The 19,906-nt window shown below is 36.5% G+C and overlaps 2 protein-coding genes across 2 annotated transcripts in view; one reads left to right on the top strand and one right to left on the bottom strand.

Annotated features, from left to right (window-relative positions):
- The window catches only part of LOC306868005 (histone H3.2-like), a gene marked incomplete at its 3' end in the record, with an annotated part of 468,278 nt that overhangs the window by 151,228 nt on the left and 297,144 nt on the right, over positions 1–19,906 (bottom strand). The window lies entirely within an intron of this gene.
- LOC306868531 (uncharacterized protein) overlaps positions 1–19,906 on the top strand; it is a 61,663-nt gene that overhangs the window by 33,911 nt on the left and 7,846 nt on the right. The window contains exons 6-8 of the mRNA XM_079414743.1: positions 185–323; positions 11,467–11,553; positions 17,091–17,163. Of these exons, the coding sequence (XP_079270869.1) occupies positions 185–323; positions 11,467–11,553; positions 17,091–17,131 (267 nt within the window). The 3' untranslated portion in view covers positions 17,132–17,163. The remainder of the gene's footprint in view (positions 1–184; positions 324–11,466; positions 11,554–17,090; positions 17,164–19,906) is intronic.

The following is a 19,906-nucleotide window of genomic DNA, read 5'->3' as shown; positions in this document are numbered from 1 at the left end:
AAAAAAGTATTTTAGAACACTATTTAGTGCCGTATTCCATAATTTGTTTTATACTTCAATTTGTTTTATGATCCCTGTCTTGCCTCCTCAGAGACAAAGTACATACTACTTATAGGTCTTACAGGTGATCCCTATTTTTCATGCTCCCTTGTCAGGTCTTATGTCTTCCATATCTTGTTTGCAGTCACTGTTTCATCGGGTGCAGATGGACCCCATCGAGAAAGAGTGGCTGCGTTGTGCAGTCCTGGGAAACGCTACTACCCTGTACCTGCTTCTACAACAGGACCCAACACTTGTCTCCAAAAAGGTGGAACTTCACCATTGCATTTTATTTGTAAAAATAAAATAACTAAACAAATCCTTATTTAATATTCTGTGTATGGTGCCAGTACTATAATTTTCCAGATTACTAGTAATTTGTGTGGTGACTGGAGGGTTGCAGCGGTTGTGTTTCCTGAGTTGTAAGGGTCAAGCTAATTAGGATGAGGATTACGTTACTGCACAGAACCAGAGAGTGTCTCTTTTGAAGATTTAGGGCAGGATGAAAAGACTCGGACAGGAACTGATTGTTGTTTGACCAGAAGCGTTTTTGTTGCCTGATAGTGTTAGAGGAACAGAGCGGGTCTTCTTTAAAGGTGAAGAGAAAATAAAATAAAACACGCTGACGACTTCCAGATATTGTTTGTCCCCTGGATGCAAGCGCAGCCTGTATTGGCTTAACTTCAGAAGCCTTTGGCCCCAAGGCTGTGTATTCTGCCACTTACGAACACTTCCGAAACAAGGGAGATGGTTGGACACAGAAAACAGAGAAGAGGAAAAGGAAAGGAAGGTGGCAGACGTGTGTCTGGTTGTAAATCATCACATATGTGCATGGCAGCAGCAGCGGGTCGTGGCTCTACGGGAGTGAGGCCCAAAGCAGCAGCTCTTATTAAATTTCCATGAAGTTTAGTGAATTTACGCAGTGAATGAGGATGACAGGGAACGGCTGGCGCTGCTAAGTGCTTGCAGCGTTGCTGTAGAGCAACTGGAAAGAACACTTACCACCTCTGTAGCTACTGCTAATGCTAATAGCTACTTATTTTACTCTAGCTTAACCAGTTGTCAGATATTAACGGAACATTCTTAAAAAAAAACAGTGCCATTTGTGTCCAAACATTTCTAGGAATTACTTGGAAACAGTTTCTCTTGAACTAAGTCCTAAAGCACCAGTATGTGTTTAGAGACTTGCAGTGCAAGAAACAATAGTTATATGATGTTACTAACCCTGAGTCTAACTCTAGTTGAGTTGCATGTTAATTAGTAATTAATCGGTAGTAAATCATAGCCAACAAATTTCTGCAAGCTACCTTTTTCATAAAACCTACATGAACTAGTGTTTTTAAAGCATAGTTAGCTTTACTTTTTTTCTCAACATGTCAACAATGTGTATCATTCTTTCCACTAGTTCAAAGTCAAACGGATTTCATAATCTTTAGTCACATCTACCAAAGGGTGAATGTGGTCCAGCGGGATTCTGTTTCAGCTTAGCGCAAGTTTGTGGACCTGCTACCGCCAAAGAGAACACTTTAAATCATGTGTCCACTAGCATGCTAGTGCTGATAACAGCAAAATGTTCTTTTGTGTAAGTGATGCTAACTTAGACAACAACAGGACATTTCCAAAGAGCACGCAAGGTTTCCTTCTGTACCCCACAATACATTTTTCAAACAAGGAACCAGTTCAAATGCATCTTCATTGTCTTTAAAGATAAGATGGGACATCATCAGATCGGACTTCAGATGTGGCAGTCAAAGATGGACATTTTTAGTGGACCTTTTTTGCTCATCCAGTCCCCCCAGGTCAACAGTAATGGCCAATGCTCTTAACCAGGATCAGATAAAAGCGATAGAGTTGATGGGATAGACAGCATCTTATGTGGCCATCACGATTGAGAGACAAAAACTCATAGGAAAGGTTAATCTCAGGCCCTTATCAATCAATTACATTTGGCTTTGTGGAATTAATGGCATGGCTGGAATTGCTTGGCAGGATTGAAAAGGGTTTGTGGGCTGAACTTGGCATTGGCGTCTCTAGGGGAAATGAAGCTCTTTGTGTTTGAAGCATCACAGCCAAATGGTTCAAACCCATCTCATAGACGCAGATACAGAGAAAGATAACAGCTTCTCAAATTAATTAGTGCCTCCTCGTTCCCAATCAAACGGTTACCTTGAGTCCCTTGTGAATCCCTGCAGGAAACGCCGCTCCATTGAAATTGCAATGTGTGACTTTGTGCGGTACATCCTTTGACCATGTTTGATTTATGTGTCCGTGATGTCTACAATCTCATTAGATTTGTTTTCTCCTTCTTTTCACAGGACTTTGTCACCGTAAGTACAAGAGGACTCTACCTATACCCCTTCATCCCCGTCCTCTTTGCCTCTGCTTCATGCCACTAGAACGACCTTGTGCAAACCCAGTTATCAGTTTTTTGTGTAATTCTTAGTTGTACTCTAATCTATCTGTTGTCCAACAATTATCCTCAAGTGTTGATTCAAGATCATCATCAATTGTTAACTGAGGCTGGTTGGGATGGGCACTATTAGCAGTGTCGTGGTGCTCAAAATGCCAAAACTGCCAACTTAACTACAAATTTCCGTAGGATAACAGTTTGTTTTCAAACAGAGTAGCTTTCCCATTAAAACATTAAAAACTTTGCAATAACTAATGGCGTAAAGAGAGTAAAATACATTGGGAACACAGTTGTAAGCCCAAGTGTATATTCAATCCACACCTTCTATTTCATATTAACCAATGTGAGCTCAAATTCATTACATTTAAATAAACCTGATTTCATGAAATAAAGAAGCGGAAAAGTATTTTTCGAGGTTCTGGTTTTATACAAATTTGTGCAATGTGAAAATGTATGATTTTTGATCAAATAAAAGTAAACTTCAAACTAACCCCACTCCTAATCCTAACCTTCCGTGGGGCGAGAAAACAGAGTTGAAAATTGCAGAGTTCATTTAAATGAACCAATCGGTGCAAAATTAGATTTTAAATAGTTTGTAGTTGAATGCAAATACCTTCAATACGGTAGCCACTTTTTATTAGTATCTTGTTCATCTAGCCAAGTTAGTGCTGACAGCCATGAAAAGGAAGTAAAAAAAGACGGCAAGTTTGGGGGTGTTTAGATGAATGATATGCATGTATGACTCCCACTGGTCAGTTGAATCCATCGCAATGCTGTTGTTTACTAGAATATGACACCAGGGAAATCAGATTTGCAAACAATAACATCCAAGGGCTTGCTAATCTTCTTTAAGAGAAATTAATGAAGGGGGTAGAAATGAGAAGGGGGTGTCTGTGGCCAGGTTGGACACTGATCTTAAGGCGATCGAATAACAAGGGAAGATGAGACCAGGATCTGGGGATTAGGCTGAGGAGATCCCAGAGGAATCAAATGAGAGTTTAGCCTTTAGACTCACAATTTCTCAGTTTAGAGCCAACCACCCCCAAAACTTCAAAAACGGGAGGCTTTGAAATGGGAGTAGGTGTCCATAATCCCCTCTGTGGATGCTAATCTATGTACCTAGATTTGGTCCTTCCCTTAGCCTGAGCTTCACAACAATGCTCCTCTCCTCTTGGGCTGGCCAACTTTAGCCTTGTGATGTGTTGATGAAGGTAGAATGGATTATGTGTTCTCTGTAGAGTAGTTCTTTCATTAGTTCCCATTAGCTCTCTTGACTAGAATGTAAAGGACACTAGCTTAGAGTTCATTGTACAGTATTTAATTTGCATCAGAACAATGTTTGATCCATGTTGTCTTCAATCACTGTTGTCTTCAATGACTTCACTGGATTTCCAGGGGGTAAGTATGCTCTCTAAGAGTTGTTTTAGTTATATCAAGATTGTTAGCTGTGTTTGCTAAGGCAAGCATTGCCGAGGAGGGACCCGGGTCATATCTAGGGACCAGAGTATCATGGAGACTTTTGGGTGGGCTCTTTTGATTTAGGCCAGTAAGCAACCATAAAGACTATGCTAGCAACAACATAGCAATATACTAAAACCACCCAGAATACCTCCAGAGCCCTGGTGACCACCCACAATACCCTAACATAGGTGTCAAACTTTGTAATTCCAAGGACCGCCAAATATGGTGATCTCTAATAGTTTGTTCACACCAAATGCGATGCGAATATTTGCTCATTCTAGATTTCTTGTGAGACGATTTTCTCGTCATTTTTTATACGAATGAAAACATAATAATGCTCTCCCTCCATTTTCTTATACAACCGGTTGTGTCAAACAAGACGCGTCGATAAGCTGTTTGCTGATTGGCTTGCGCGACAACATGTCATGCGAATTTCCTGCTCGAGTTGAAATGTTTAAACTTGCGTGGAAGACGCGATTGATGAAAATATCGTCCGTTCACAGCAACATGTTGCCAAATTCGAGCCTATTTTCATTTTTGCGTTGAATTTGTAATCTACTAGCGCAAATAATTAAATTAGCTTTTGGTGAGAACACACCATAATACATTTTCTAAATTTTTTTCACAGTTTGAAAAAAGTGTGGTAAAACTTGCACAGTTTGTTGGCGCCAATCGCCTTGTGGACATACATGTAGCGCTGTTGTGCGAGTTCTGGACCGATCCCGCTTTGCTTCCTGTCAAATCGCTGTCCTATCGAAATAAAGGAATAAAATGGCAACAATAAATCTTAAAAAACAAACAAACAAATAAGCAATGTTTGCATGGTTAAGCAAGCTTATGCTTTAGAAAATATAATTTTCAATTTCTAAAATCTATTTTTATTATATCCTTTTAAATTTCAAATGAACACTATTGATTCATTCTTAAAGCACTGACAAACAGTGCAATATATCACTGCTTTTCATTGATATTTATTAATTCAACTCACATTAAAAGGCTTTGCCTACATTTTTAAGAGCACACAATCTAATAATGAGAGAAACCAGTGTTAATATATGAAAACATGGTCTTGGTGGTTAACACCTTCAGGCATCTTCATGCAAGAGTTGAGCACTCTTGTTCAACATTAATAATTGCAATGATGAGGTATTTCATTCATGTTAATTTGTGTGTCTGGTATGCGACCCTCTCTATACGCACAGGCAGCCGAATGATCATTGTGTCTAATTATAGTGTAATGACACGGCAATTATTAGTTTAACAAACAGGCACCGCTCCAGCCGCCTCAGGGGCGGACATGCACCTCTCCGCATCGCTCAGCCAATAGGAGTAGAGGATTGAGCTACTGTGGCGTAAAAGGATTAAATTCATGCTTAAGTTTTAGGATAAGCAAGGCTCTTTACATCTTTTTATTGGCCTTTTGTATGTTTACAAAAAAAATTTCACAGTGCTTCAGCGTAAATGTGGAGGGATTTTATCAGTTTTCTGAGATGAGAGTTAAAATATACCTTAAAAAGTTAGCGATGTTTTGTTTCTTTTTTAATTATTATGATTTATGAAAGCCGACAGAGGGCTTGTCCTCATCTGCTAGTGTAAGATTCACTATGTACTATACACAAACCTTCTCCTAACTGAAATAGACCTTCATAAGAGGGATTTTATTCATCTACACACGCAGAAACTCTGTATCATACAAATAGACCTCCTTGCTCAAAACATAGACTTGACTCACAATTGAGTTCAATAGAGTTTAGCATTAGCATGTTGCTAAGCAAAACACTTGATACTCTAAAAAAGTCCTGCAGGGGTGGTGTATTTGTGTAGGTCAAATCCAGAAATGAGTTATCATTTTAGGCTCATTCTCATTTTAGTCTTAATTTGCCTGAAATAAGACCTAGACGTGACTGTAGCATATTTAGTTCAGTTGCGTTTAGCTTTTTACTTCTAAAAATTATCTTTAGTTTTCAAAATTGATAAAAGTTAATAAATAAAATAATAAAATAACCCAAAAGCCAGTGCAAAAAACCTATTGGGTTTTGTTCGAGGGAGCCAGGGTGATGCTAACTTACTACACAAATCCATCACTGCAGTGCCCTATAATATAATACAATACGTATTGCCTACAAATATTGAGTAAAATGGTCCATTATTAAATTTTGATGATTTAATTGTTATTGAATGTTCGCCTAAATCAGTGGTTCCTAACTAGTGGGGCACTTCTGAAAAACTTCTGGTATGGTCACAGATAGGGACAAACTATATAAATACAAATAATGATAAGCGACTATCCATATAATTTTGCATAGTTAGGAAAAATCCTATTATAAACTTTTAAAGTGGAGGAGAAAACTCAACTAAACTCAAACTATAATGGCCATTAAACCGCATTTCTGTTGTTTATAAATCCATGAAATTGAGAAATCAGTCTAGGTAATGTTAATAACCATGCATATTGAGCTTATACAGTTTGTTTTCTTTTATGCAATAAACTAATTTGATATTGTGTTGGATCACCACTTAATGTTTAATGTAAAACCTGGGTCCTGAAGCAAAACCAGCTGAGAACAATCCCTTAAATCCTATCTGAAATTGAAAATATTCAAAGCTTTCAGTATTATCAAATCTCAAATTTGAGTGATAAGGTCATAAAAGGTCTGTGTGTGTGTGTGTGTGTGTGTGACTGCTCTCCCTGTGCAATAATTCAGTGTTATCCCAGCAGTCATTGTCAGAGGCTGTTAATGTTGCTCTTTTGTGTGGGGCTATGGCCGTTTTTAAACAGCTCCATATGGTGACAAGCATCAGGCTTTGAGTGAGAGTGCGTATGTGAGGGTCTGCTCTCACCCTCTTTATTGAGCCCGACCACAGAGGAGCACTATAAGCTGTCCTTTCACACTGCCAATAAAAGACAGAGCCTCCATCTGGCACACACACACACACTGACTAAACCGACCTGAGTTTTGCCCCATACATGAAAATGACATTACTTCTTATGCCCGGCTTGATCAGACTGGGGGGATATTTTATATTTTTTATTTTTATTTTTTAAACATCTGATGTAGATGATAAACACTGCATTTGACCAATTCAAAGATGTATCATTATTATTAATAATAATAATAAAAATGTACACATTATTTTCCAGTATTTGTTTGAAAGGTTTTATTAAATAAAATAGTTTTACTGTCCATAAATACATAAGCATCACCACATTATCATATCCATACTTTTACATCCATTTTATTGTCCACAAACTGTAAATCATTTTGAAAAGGGACAAAAAACTCCACAAGTCTGATTTTAGGCATCTTTCATGTGTGATTACCAAGCGGTGCAAAATAAATAGACAAATAAACATTTTGGTTTAGGCTTTGTTCAAACACCTCTAAATTATATCTGTCGTATTTCTTTGTAAAAAAATTTCCACCAAACTGTATTGAAAAAAAGTACTTACAGATAACATAATATTAATGAAGTAAAAGGCCACTTAAGCGTTTTTAAAGACTTTTAAAAAGTGTATTTTGTAATAATGTCAAAATGAAAGTTGTACTGCTTTAAAGAATTAAGCATATTTCTATGTTTTGACTTACTGTACTAAAGTACACGGTAAGTGCTTTATGATTATAAGTTTAACTCTAGTGTGTTATTCGATATTTGATATAAGATAGCATATTTAAAACAAACTAAAATGCAACTTAATAAAAGATGTGTAATTACAAATATATTTAAATGCATGACATATAGCATACAAAAATGGCATTAAAATATATTTTAGCTCACCGTAAATGCATGTCTGTAAACTTTAACTAAATTACAGTACTTAAGTGGCTCAAAAACACTCTAGAGTTCAGCTAATTACATTTAAAACAAATTGAAACATTTTAAACAAAGAAGATGCATTTAAGTGTCCAAAGTTTTTACGTTCAATTCGCGCTTAAGTATAAGCTTAAGTATAAAAGTACTCTTTTTAAAAGCATTTTAAAGTGTAGGCCTATGGCTATGGAAACTTGATGTTTAATGCAACTATACGTTCTGCTAACATCTTAGCTGCACTAGGTTTTGCTTTTCTGCAGACTGTTCAGTGGATATTGTTTCATTGCACATTGTTTACTAAACGATCATAGACCTGGGCAGATTGCTGCTCTTCAGGACGGGGCACAGACTGGCCGGAGACCAACAGAGAGGAGGACATTTCTCGGTGGATTGTATGTGTGTGAATAAAGCGGGGGCCTGTCCGCCCAGTGAGGGCTCTGTAAGAGACGGCTTATGGGGTCAAGGTGTGCTGCCAGCTCTTGCGTGACAAGATACATAGGGCTTTTTGATTCGCTCTTTGGCAGATTACAGGTTGCTATAGTTTCTCTAATGCTCAAATCAAGCATTCAGCTAATCGGCTCAGAATAGGTTAAAGGCTGCCGCTGATTTGGAAGAGATAAAACTTGGTGACAGAAAATTGGGAGGAGAGTTTGACAAAAGCACGGCTGCGCCGGCTTTGATGTTCCGCTCTGCGTGAATGTGGACGGGGACCGGAGAATCGCTCAGAGCTTTTGGCCAAACACACCAATGTGACGAAACACAATGGCGACTATGGAGAGCAACAAGAGTTGTGCTATCCTATTACTGATGTTGTTTTCCTACTTTCTTTCTCTGTTTCGCTCCGGGAATCTCTGACACACACAATGAATAAATAAATAACACTTGGAACTCCTCACTTGGACCCAAAGTTTGTAAGTAGCCTGTATGTTCATATGTAGTCATGCATAATTAGAGAGTCTGTGCCGTCTAAAGGACATTTGTGTTTAGAAAAGCATAAAGATCAGTGATAGCAATGATAAATGATACCAATATTTAAATATATATTAAAATCGTGACATCATTTAATGAACTAAAAGTAAATAATTAACAAACAATTAATAAATAAATAAATGGTACATGAAATAAAATATTTTAAATATATATATATATATATATATATATATATATATATATATATATATATATATATATATATATATATATGACGGGAAGCGCAGTCCCCATCAACAGGTTGACATGCTTGGTCAAAAAAACACTTATAATATGCATTTATTTTTACCTTATTTACTCAAGGACTCCCTATTCATTTTTACAAACCCCTTCTTTGCGTGATGCTAATCTGCGGTGATTGGTCATTTCATTTAAAGCAACGTCTGAGAGAGCACTGCTGCTTTGTGTACAGCGTTACTGGGGAAACAGCTATTTTTAAAGCTCCAAAAGCTACGGAAGTTCTAAGCGGCCATGCATTATTATAATTTTTCTGTCTTGTTTTCTCATGATCACGACTTAATTTTCTCGTGATCTCGACATAACGAAAGTTGTTTTCTCGTGATCACGACTTAATTTTCTCGTGATCTCGACATAACGAAAGTTGTTTTCTCGTGATCACGACTTAATTTTCTCGTGATCTCGACATAACGAAAGTTGTTTTGACGTTATCACGACTTAATTTTCTCGTGATCTCGACATAACGAAAGTTGTTTTGTCGTTATCACGACTTAATTTTCTTGTGATCTCGACATAACGAAAGTTGTTTTGACGTTAGCACGACTTAATTTTCTCGTGATCTCGACATAACGAAAGTTGTTTTGTCGTTATCACGACTTAATTTTCTCGTGATCTCGACATAACGAAAGTTGTTTTGACGTTATCACGACTTAAGTTTCTCGTGATCTCGACATAACGAAAGTTGTTTTGAAGTTATCACGACTTAATTTTCTCGTGATCTCGACATAACGAAAGTTGTTTTGTCGTTATCACGACTTAATTTTCTCTGTGTATTCAGCATGAGAAAATGCTATAGAAGCAGCATCATCGCAGCATCATGGATGATCGTATTCGCTTTTACTTTGATCAGGGACTCACTCAAACTGAAATAGCTCTGTGTCTGTCAGTGATTGACGACTTACACATAAGTGTTCCCACTTGAGAAGGAGGCTGTCGGGTCTGCAACTTTATCGTCGAAGACAATATAGCGACCCTGATTTTCTCATGATAGCTACAATTACGTCGTGAGAAAGTGGTTTTTACATTGAGATCAACAACTTTCGTTATGTCGAGATCACGAGAAAATTAAGTCGTGATAACGACAAAACAACTCGTTATGTCGTGATCATGAGAAAATTAAGTCGTGATCACGAGAAAACAAGACAGAAAAATTATAATAATGCATGGCCGCTTAGAACTTCTGTAAAAAGCAGCACCTAGTGGCAAAAATGTATTAGCATTTTCATTCAGACCAATGCAAAAAGACCAACAAGTGGGCGGGCAAAATGCTAATGTTTCATGGTGACATCTCTGTTGGGATTCGTTTTAAAAATGACTTGTTTCAATGATTCAGAGTGGACTCTTTCTTTTGAGAGACAATGACTTTATACACGGTGCACTTTCGGATTTAAAACTTGGCCGGATGTTTTCATTCACTTAGAGCGGTGTTACACACTGCATTGAGGTCATTTTCAAAAATCCATAATAGGGGCACTTTAAAATGAGAACTAAATTGAAATTGAAATATAAATTAATAAAAACTACATCCACATGTAAACAAAACTAAGAAAAAGGACAAAAAAACGGTAAATTAAAATAAAAATGGAAAATATAAAACAATTAACAAAAGATATAATAGTATATAAATACTTACATAACACTGAATTGAGCTAAATCTGAAACCTTGTTGCTTACTTTTTAAATTTCACTACAGTGATATATAGCATAAAAAAAGAAAAGAGGACATAACTTTGAAATGAGAAGCACATTATGTATTCTTCACCACCCGTCTGATGGGAAGCGCATTTGTGGGGTTGGTGTCCTTGAGTTTGGCTCTTTTACAGTAGTATGGCCTCAGTGAGCTAACATAGTACTGAATTAGCTGCTGTGCAAATAACTCGAGCCTGTTCTCATTCATTCATTCATATGGGGCCAAATCTGATTATGCAAATGAAGCCAAACTCAGCTCTGATAGGTGCTTCATAAATGGGCTTCAGATACAGTGACCCAAAATTTTGGTATTTGGACTGTTATAACACACTTAAAAATGTCTAACTGTCATTGAAAAGATTAAAAAAATACCACTTGTTTAGTTCTTGTCTGACGACACTATTTAATTTGAGGTGAATGGACATAAGGCTGTTTTAGGTATTGTGAAAGTGTTTATAACGATTATATCACTGTTTCTGACCGATTTTAAATAGGTCTCTAAACGAACTAAAGTCAACATCTTATTTAAGTAGCATGCAAAATTAAATGCACCGCAATTGCAATTAAAAATGCAATTGTAAAAAAAAATTTAGCTTTAGTCTGCTCACAGAATATGCTTATAAGGTTGAATTAATATTGAATTGAATCAATAAAAATAATCATATGAAGCAAAACGTACTCAGTGTCAATATGATCTTTGTGAATGAGTAAAAGCGGTGCTTGCGGTGGCTCAGCGTTGCTCTTCTGAAGCCCAGGAGCACATCACATGTGTGATGATTGACAGCGGCGTGGTGATTGACAGCTGCCGTGTTTGCATGCTTGTGTTGCAGACGGCGCTCCACTGGGCAGCCAAGCAGGGCCGTGTGGAGATGGTGGACATGATGGCGCGCTCCGGAGCGGACGTCAACCAGAGAGCGGTGAGAGCTGACAGGAGCCAGCGCCCCCACTGACACACTCACATTTACACCTCTGCAGGGGCCCGCGCACACAACACACACACAAACACACACACAAATTAACACCTCCTCCCGCCACTCAGCCTGCACGTATAATGTGTGTGTTTGCGTATAATTAAAGCATAATTTCTCTTTAATACGAGCCCTTAGGTCACAAACTTCCTCGCCTATGTGATTCGACGTGGCTAATCGGCTAAATTTTACTATTAATCAAACTCACTCGGAGCGAGGGCTCGGATTTTAAGTGGAGTGTGTTTGCATAAACATGACCTCATGTTTATTTATTCCAGATCTGCTAACAGTCGGGCAGTGAATGCTTTGGCCTTCCTCTCAGTTCATGCATATTATAATGCACTGTATCTTATCTCGTCATATTGAGGGTTGGTGAAGTGCAAAGGAAATACTGACAGGATCTTTGTGCCTCTGGCAGCACCCCTCCCGACCGACCCCCAGCCTTTATTTGGTGGTCTATTTTCCCCCTATCACCCACAGTATTGTGGATCCTCTCAGAAGGTTATTTCAGATCATATCCTGCTACAGTTTAAAGAGTCCAATTCAACCCTTTGCAAATTGGCTGTTTATATAAATGTGACGATCCAAGAGTGAAAAGATTAAAGATGTTTAAAAGGAGAAAGCTTTTATTTTTTTCTATTGTATTCAAGTTGGTTTTACACATGTAATATATATCATTTTCAATAATGGTTTTGAATTAGTGATTCTAAAATTGTTAAGTGGTGTAACCAAAAAAAAAAACTTTCAGCACGTCAATGTGTAATTTATTATTATTATTATTATATTTCATTATATTGTACACTGATAATTACAAACTATTGAAGGCTTTTGATTCTATTACCATCTTTGTTAAATCTTTATTTTATTATATTCAAATTTGTATTAGTTTTATACTAATATTGAATCTTTAAATAAATATATATAAAATAAATATTGTAAAAAACAAATCTCAGGACAGAATTAATAAGACAAGTTCATTTCAACCAACTTAATCAACAATAAAATGTTTAAATAAATATAAAAATAAAATGTTTTGCATTCTATTAAAAATCAATAAAAATCTAAGGACCAATTATTTTGATAAAAATAATTCCAAGCTACTTAATGTTGCATAATGTTTAAAATGTATTTATTAATGTCTTATTATTATTTATACAGTTTTAACTTATAACTTTTTTCAAATTAATTTTAATAAAAAAAATTATAGCATGTGCATCATAGTAGAGTTGTAGATTTATTTATGTATTTGTTTGTTTGGATAAAAATCTAGTTGTAAAATCCAAAGAGGGAAAGTGTTGTGATTACTTAATGTTTTCTCTCACTTTTTCCACTTTTCTAATCTCCCTCCTCATTCTGTCTGCAGCGACGTGCTTATTGAAGATAATGTTTAAAGCCTTCACGAGCACAGTCAAGCACACGCGCACTTTTTATTGCCGTCATAATTACATAATTAACTTTTGCTCTCTAATCGTTATGGGGCTAATGGTGCTGTTCAAGTGCAGTCTCCTCTGGGCAGAAATGGAATAAAAAAATCAATAATCCATGCAGCACCGTCAGGGTCTGAATGTGCCTCACTATGATTCACAAACACACGAGGCGTGGATTTCTCTTTTCGTTCACTGTCTCATTTCATCTTTTGATAGAGCTTTTTGGTGTTTCACCACTGAAGAATTTTGACTAGTAAATGCGTCCAAAATACACAAACAATTACATCGAAATGGCATGTAACAGTGAATTAAATATGAAGTTTTGAAGTGAAATGGTAAATTCCTTTCATTTTGAACTTTTTTTCATCAATAATTGAATAAGTTCATATTAAATGTATAATATCTGCCTGTTTCTTTTGTTCAATACCAACACCTGGCTTTTTCAGCATGTAAGTGTACACCTGGTTTCACATATTCAGAAAATGCATGTTCTGATAAGCATACTGTAAATTATCACAGTAGATTCTGACATTACTTTCTCTGTGAAGAATACAGAGTTACAAATTTGTCCCAAACATGATATCATATCTACACTGTAGAGCAGTTGTGATGTTGGACGTGCACACGTGATGCTTTGAAATGCTGTAGGCCGGCTCGATACGTTTTGTAGATTTAGATTTATGCTCTTCATATGAAGGAAATATTTCCAAAGCCAAGTTGCCCGTGCTGTCGGTGTGACATTAAGTTCTTGACCCATCTTGTGCTATGCTTATTCTGTTTCTGTAATCTTCTCTGGCTTTTGCTGGCAAATGGGAGCTGACTCTGGTCTTGATGACGACCTGCTTTCTTCTGTCTTTCTGAAGGGGGTGAGTTTGATTTCAATACACCTGTGAAATGAAACAGGATTTAGAAGAAATGTGCTTCAGATTCTGAACGCAGTCACGCCACACACTCAGTGGCTGTCCAGCTATCAGAGGATTGTGGGACGGTTAAGAACTGGCACGCTATGGGACCAAATCCCTTTTCCTTGCCTAGCTTTGAACAAATAGGTTTTATTAAACATTCAAAATGGAGATACTATGAGATTAAGTTACGAACCGTGGAAGTAATGGGGTTTTAATGCCATAACCATTCAGAGTAATACAGGACGTAATAGTGCAATAGTATGGTGTTTCCTAAACTGAATATGAAAATTTTATCATTTCATTTTGTGGAGCTCATTTGCTATTACTGTCTGCACGGTTGATACGTTCTAAATGGGACACTATAATGATATTCATAGTATATTATAAAGGATTAGGTATGCATACTTGGTATATGATACCTCAAAGAAAAACATATTGATCAGAATTAAGTAGGCCTGCATAGAGTTCACTACACCCGAGATGCACCTAGACCTTAAAATGTAATATATTTCTTTTCAAGTGCATATTCAATACAATTAAGCACACTTCTTCTTCGCAAGGGTCATGACAGCATTTGTCCATGTTCTGTGTCAAAGTGTTAGTCGGTCTTGTTAAAACCAAACTCACGGTCTTACCTTGATCTCCATTGGCTCCTTTGGCACCCTAGACAGTCTCTCCAGGGCCTTTATTTAAACTGAAGCTGACGTGAAACAGAGCACATGAAAGTGGCTGTGACCTTTCCAAAAATGTCAGTGCTAGGACTAGTGTAATAATGAGGAGTAGAGCAGAGGGAAGTCTACTTTAACCTTTAATGGCAGCAGAACTATGATAGTGCTGTGCTGTTAGCAACATAGCTATGCTGTGCTACATGCTATAAACACAGCCACCAAAGAGCCTAGATTGATTCTAGGCTACATTATCGGAAAGAATGAAATAGTGACACCTTTACCTGGACGTCTAGCATGTTTACACTCCATTTTATGCAATTGTGCTACAGTACGTTAAGGACTACCCATAATTCAGTCTCACATACTGTGTGCTTCTCTACATGAGTTCTGTTCCAGAATGTAAATGCTGTCTGCTGCTTACATAGACCTCATGAGTGACTGATTTGAGACAATCTGCAAAGGCAGAAACCTGACACACTATATAACTCCTGTTTTTCACAAGAAATTAAATGGAGGCTTGATTCAAAATTGATTCCAGTAGAGTTTGACGTTAGCATGTTGTTAAGCTAACAACAGGTATGTTTGCATGCACAAAAATTACAAGGATCCAGAATCCAATCCAGTTTCAGATTCTACATGTTCTGATTATGTGAACCCTAAACTATGAATCTGATTCACATGCTGGTTTACATTGGGTCCCACTTTATATTAGGTGGCCTTAACTACTATGTACTTACACTTAAATTAATCATTTGATACAATGCATTTATTGTGTAAATACATGTTTTTACATTGTACTTATATTTTTAAAAATACCTATATGTAATTATATCTGTAACTAATTTCTGTAATTACATTTATAATTACACTGTTGCCCCATCCTTTACACCTTAACCCACCCTTAAACCTACCCATACCACCAAACATGTCCCTAACCTTACTCATATCCCACCTCAATAGCAGCAGAAGTGTTTTGCAATGCAATATGAAAACAAGAAGTACATTGTACTTATTTTTTGATGTAAGTACATAATAGTTAAGGCCACTTAATATAAAGTGGGACCCAATATTGTGTTTCTCCATAAAAAAGTAACTAATTACAGTACTTAGTTACCTTTATGGAAATTAATGTTACGTTACTTTTGCGTTACTTTTTAAATCTGGACAGGGCTTGCTCGCTTGTACATACATAATGATGTACTAAAAATGGAAAAGTTTTCTTCTCTGTTTTTGAAAAGTTTTGAGAGAGAGAGATATTGTTCAATATTTAGGCTATTGTTTATTATATTTTTTATTAGCTATATTTCCCATTATTATTATTATAATTTGTTCTTTTTTCCCATTAATTTCCTGTATCGGACATTTTTGACCTGTTGCATTTTTGAAGTGTTACTTTTTTATTTTTCAACCCTTTAATGTCTCTGAATTTTTTCCATGATTTTTTTTTTTTTTTTTTTTTTTTTTTTTGTGTTCACATTGCTAAAGCAACAAAAGTCACCAAGTATCATCTCATTCCAATGTAGCAAAAAGTCAAAAATCAAAATGTCAAATGTTTTGGTCAAACGTGACCATAGAGGCCTTAGATATTATATATGACAACTTAAATTCAGGAAAGTTATTCTAACGCTAAAATGCTTCTTGCTTGTATTTATAATACTTGTTTTTCACCCATGTAGTTTGTAAGCTATTGTTCACGATTAGTTATCATTTAGCTGAATGCTTTAGTTTTAAAATTTTACATAATTAATTGGCATGTGTATTTCAGTTTCATGCTGTTATGGACATTTAAGGCCATTATCCATTTTTGTGTTTGGTTAATTTTCAAAATTGTCAAATATGGCCGCCCTACCCTCTTTTTCTGTAATCGTACGGTCCATTAGTGTTATGAGCAAGGAAATGGTAACTGTAAAACAAACAGACACCAAAGAGATATCAGGGATAGATGGAGTCAATGTGTTTGCAGAAGTGTCTTCGGTTGATAAAGTCCCCCGTGGAGCATTAATGTGCCGTCATCCACACTAATCACCGCCTGAGCTCAGATCAGCACTAATCCGCAGTCACATTTCATACATCCATCATCCTCTCACATCAGCTTCACTAGCACACTATCCTTCTAGGTTTTGATAGGAAGCACCATCAGGCTGCAGCTGTTTGGATCAGTGGTGGGTGACTGACGGGATCCTGGAGAGGGTTAGTCCCGTGTTAATGTGCGGGATGTACTGGAGCGATTGTCTCAGTGGGTTTCGCTGTCTGGTTAACTGCATAAATGCGAAACGTCGGCTACACACAGTGGTGTGTGAAATAACGTCCAGCTGTTTTTAATAGCCTATCGCAATCGAGTGACAGACACAACAGGAGAACAAGAATTGCTGTCATATTACTGTCCTCCCACACTAAAGATATTTAGATATTTGCTTGTGTCTAGGATGCATAAAAACGGACTTAATTTGACCGAATGCACTTATAGTTTATTTTTGTTTTTGCAGGGTTACACACCGCTCCACCTGGCTTCTCTACACGGACATGACAAAATCATCCAGCTGCTAATCAATAACTACAGTAAGTTCACTGTTTCAGAATATTCCTGATTAACTACACCTTAAGATGTGTGGATGGCATCTGCGAAGCTTAAAGAAAATGTTAATGCCTTTTACTTGATGGTTACACCACATGACATTTTAAAATCATTAAATTTATATGGTAAAAATATATATTTTTAAATAGTTTTCAAAGCAATTTTATTTTATTTCATTTTATTATTTTTTATTTGTTCAACAATTAGCGGTTTCCCCACAGTTCAAACGAACATTCGCAAACTTACAAGGTTACAGCTGCATAGCTTCTTGTACTATAACAGGTGGACTTACATAGATCATGCTCTTGAGCATCATAAGCAAGCTAACATACAATGCATTCTGTATCTGCCTATTTATATATACAAATTGCATTCTTCAACTTTTAGCTTGTCAAGAGAACAAAAGTGCCATTTTTGAAGAGTGTGCATGCGTGAATATGTTCTCTAGAACTTGCAATTGAATTAAACATCTGGAAATTAGGCAAAATAGTAGAGTTCTAAATACTGAAGTAGTCATCAGACACCATGTTTGCTATTTACAGCAACAACCTGACAATAATTTGATCTCGAACCAATTAATTAGCCAAATGTATTACTTCGTTATAAGACAGAGGAAATCCAGACACAGATATGATCAGTGATGCAAAGCTGAAGTTACTGTGCAGTCACGAATGATAATTGGTTTTTAGGGGAGAGAACTCCAGCGACGGTCTCACACTGTGAGCTAACACTAGCTCCTGCTAATGAAGCTAACTAGGGTGTGTGTCAATAGAGTAATTCAAAAGAGCAGTCCCTCGAGATCTTGGATGGCGTGCACGCATGTGTGTGTGTAGGGGGGGTCTTGTTGGTAAAAGCCCCTAACACAGAATAGATGCCCATATGTTGTGTGTTAGGTGGCCGCTCGGCCCTGTTGTGTTTGTAATTCACCAAAACACATATGGTCCAGGTCAATATTAGATCCCACCTCCTCTGAACAAACCACAGAGTTTCCATATGGTGTGTGGAAATGGATACTCCATGGTTTCCCATCACCACCTACAGCTCACTTGGACCCTACCCTGAGAGACAGAGAGAGGATTGTCCTTCTTTTTGTTCTTTTTTTTTCACATACTGTGAATGTTCAGCCAAACTGTGAATTGCTCTCTTCACAGAATGACATTAGAGTTGAGCAGAGCAGTGAAGTTTAGGTCAGTGGTTCTCAAATGGTTTTGAAATGTCATATTGGGCACAATCATATCCATTAATTAAAAAAATAGGTTTAAATAATTAAATAAATTGAATGAATGAATGAATGAATGAATGAATGAATGAATGAATGAATGAATGCAATAACAGAAAGACATCTCTTCTAATATGGTTACACCACATGACATTTTACAGTCATTAAATGACTTTCTTTCTTTCATTCATTCATTTAGATGTGTAAACAATACTTAAAGAATATATATAATTTAAGTAAATATTGTATACAATATATAAATCTTAAAGAAAATGTTAGTACTTGATGGTTACTCCACATGACATTTTAAAATCATTAAATTTAGACTTTTGTTAAATAATACAATAGTTGGTTAAAATAAATAAATTCAATGATTGAATGCAAAGACTTAAAGACACCTCCTCTATTATGAGGAGGGTTTTTTTGTTTGTTTGTTTGTTTAATTGACATTATAGTGCTGGGTAGTAGATAATAGCATGTAATCTGGATTACCTAATCAGATTCCAAAAATGAAGTACTTGTAATTGGATTACATTACATTTTAAAATACTCAAAATCAGTTACTTTTTTATTGATTACAGTGATCACATTATTTACACTGTAGAACGTAATTAATTCATTCATTCACTTGTTTGTTTGTCTGAAATAATGCTTAAAATATTCACTGTAGTGATGATGTAAAGAAAACATTAATTTTTGTTGATGAGTACATCACATGACATTTTTAGAGTAATTAAATATCAACTTTTATGGATTGTATAGACTTATTCAGGTCAATGCAACATAAATACAGAGCATTTTTCTAAATCGACACTAGTCAAGTGCATATTTGAGCACTGGACACAAATTATTTAAATTAAAGCTTCCTAACATTTCAACATTTGCATCAACAAATTTCTAGACTTCCGTTAAACTTTTCATTTTAACCCAGATGTTTCTTTTTATTTTCTTTATCTTGGATGCTCTTATTTGTCATCAATCCATCTGTCTTTTTCCAAGTGAGAGAAGGATTTCAGGTTGACCTTTGATGTGACGTCAACAAAAGACATGGAAGTGTTTTCCTCTTCATTCACTATCATTCATTTGATCATTGTTAGGATTTAGCATTGCTTCCCTTTGCTGTCTGCAAGAACAGACCTGCCAGTTGACAAGCACTGATCTAGAAGTATAAATCCAGACAGATTTGATGGCCTGAAGATAAAGTCCCCTGGCTGAAAACATCTTACAGGATGGTGAACATCAAGCTTTTCCCAGACTGACATGATTGTCATGGATTTTTGAAGACATGTGTCAAACACCGACAAAACCTCACTCTCATCAGCAGACTTTACTCTTTCTCCAAAACTTGAATTCAGTCACTAAACTGTCACTAAAGGTGTTGAGCTCTTTAAACATGGTATAACAGCTAATCTAAGAGACTGTTCAATCAAAACGTTAAGTTCTGTCACCAGCTCCTCGCCCTCGTGTTGTTTCAATCCTCTGTGATAAACTGGTTTGGTCCATACAAT

Source organism: Barbus barbus (genome assembly GCF_936440315.1).
Source record: "Barbus barbus genome assembly, chromosome: 50".
NCBI lineage: Eukaryota > Metazoa > Chordata > Actinopteri > Cypriniformes > Cyprinidae > Barbus > Barbus barbus.
The sequence above is the reverse complement of the archived record's forward strand: the minus strand, read 5'-3'. Positions and strand labels throughout refer to the sequence as shown.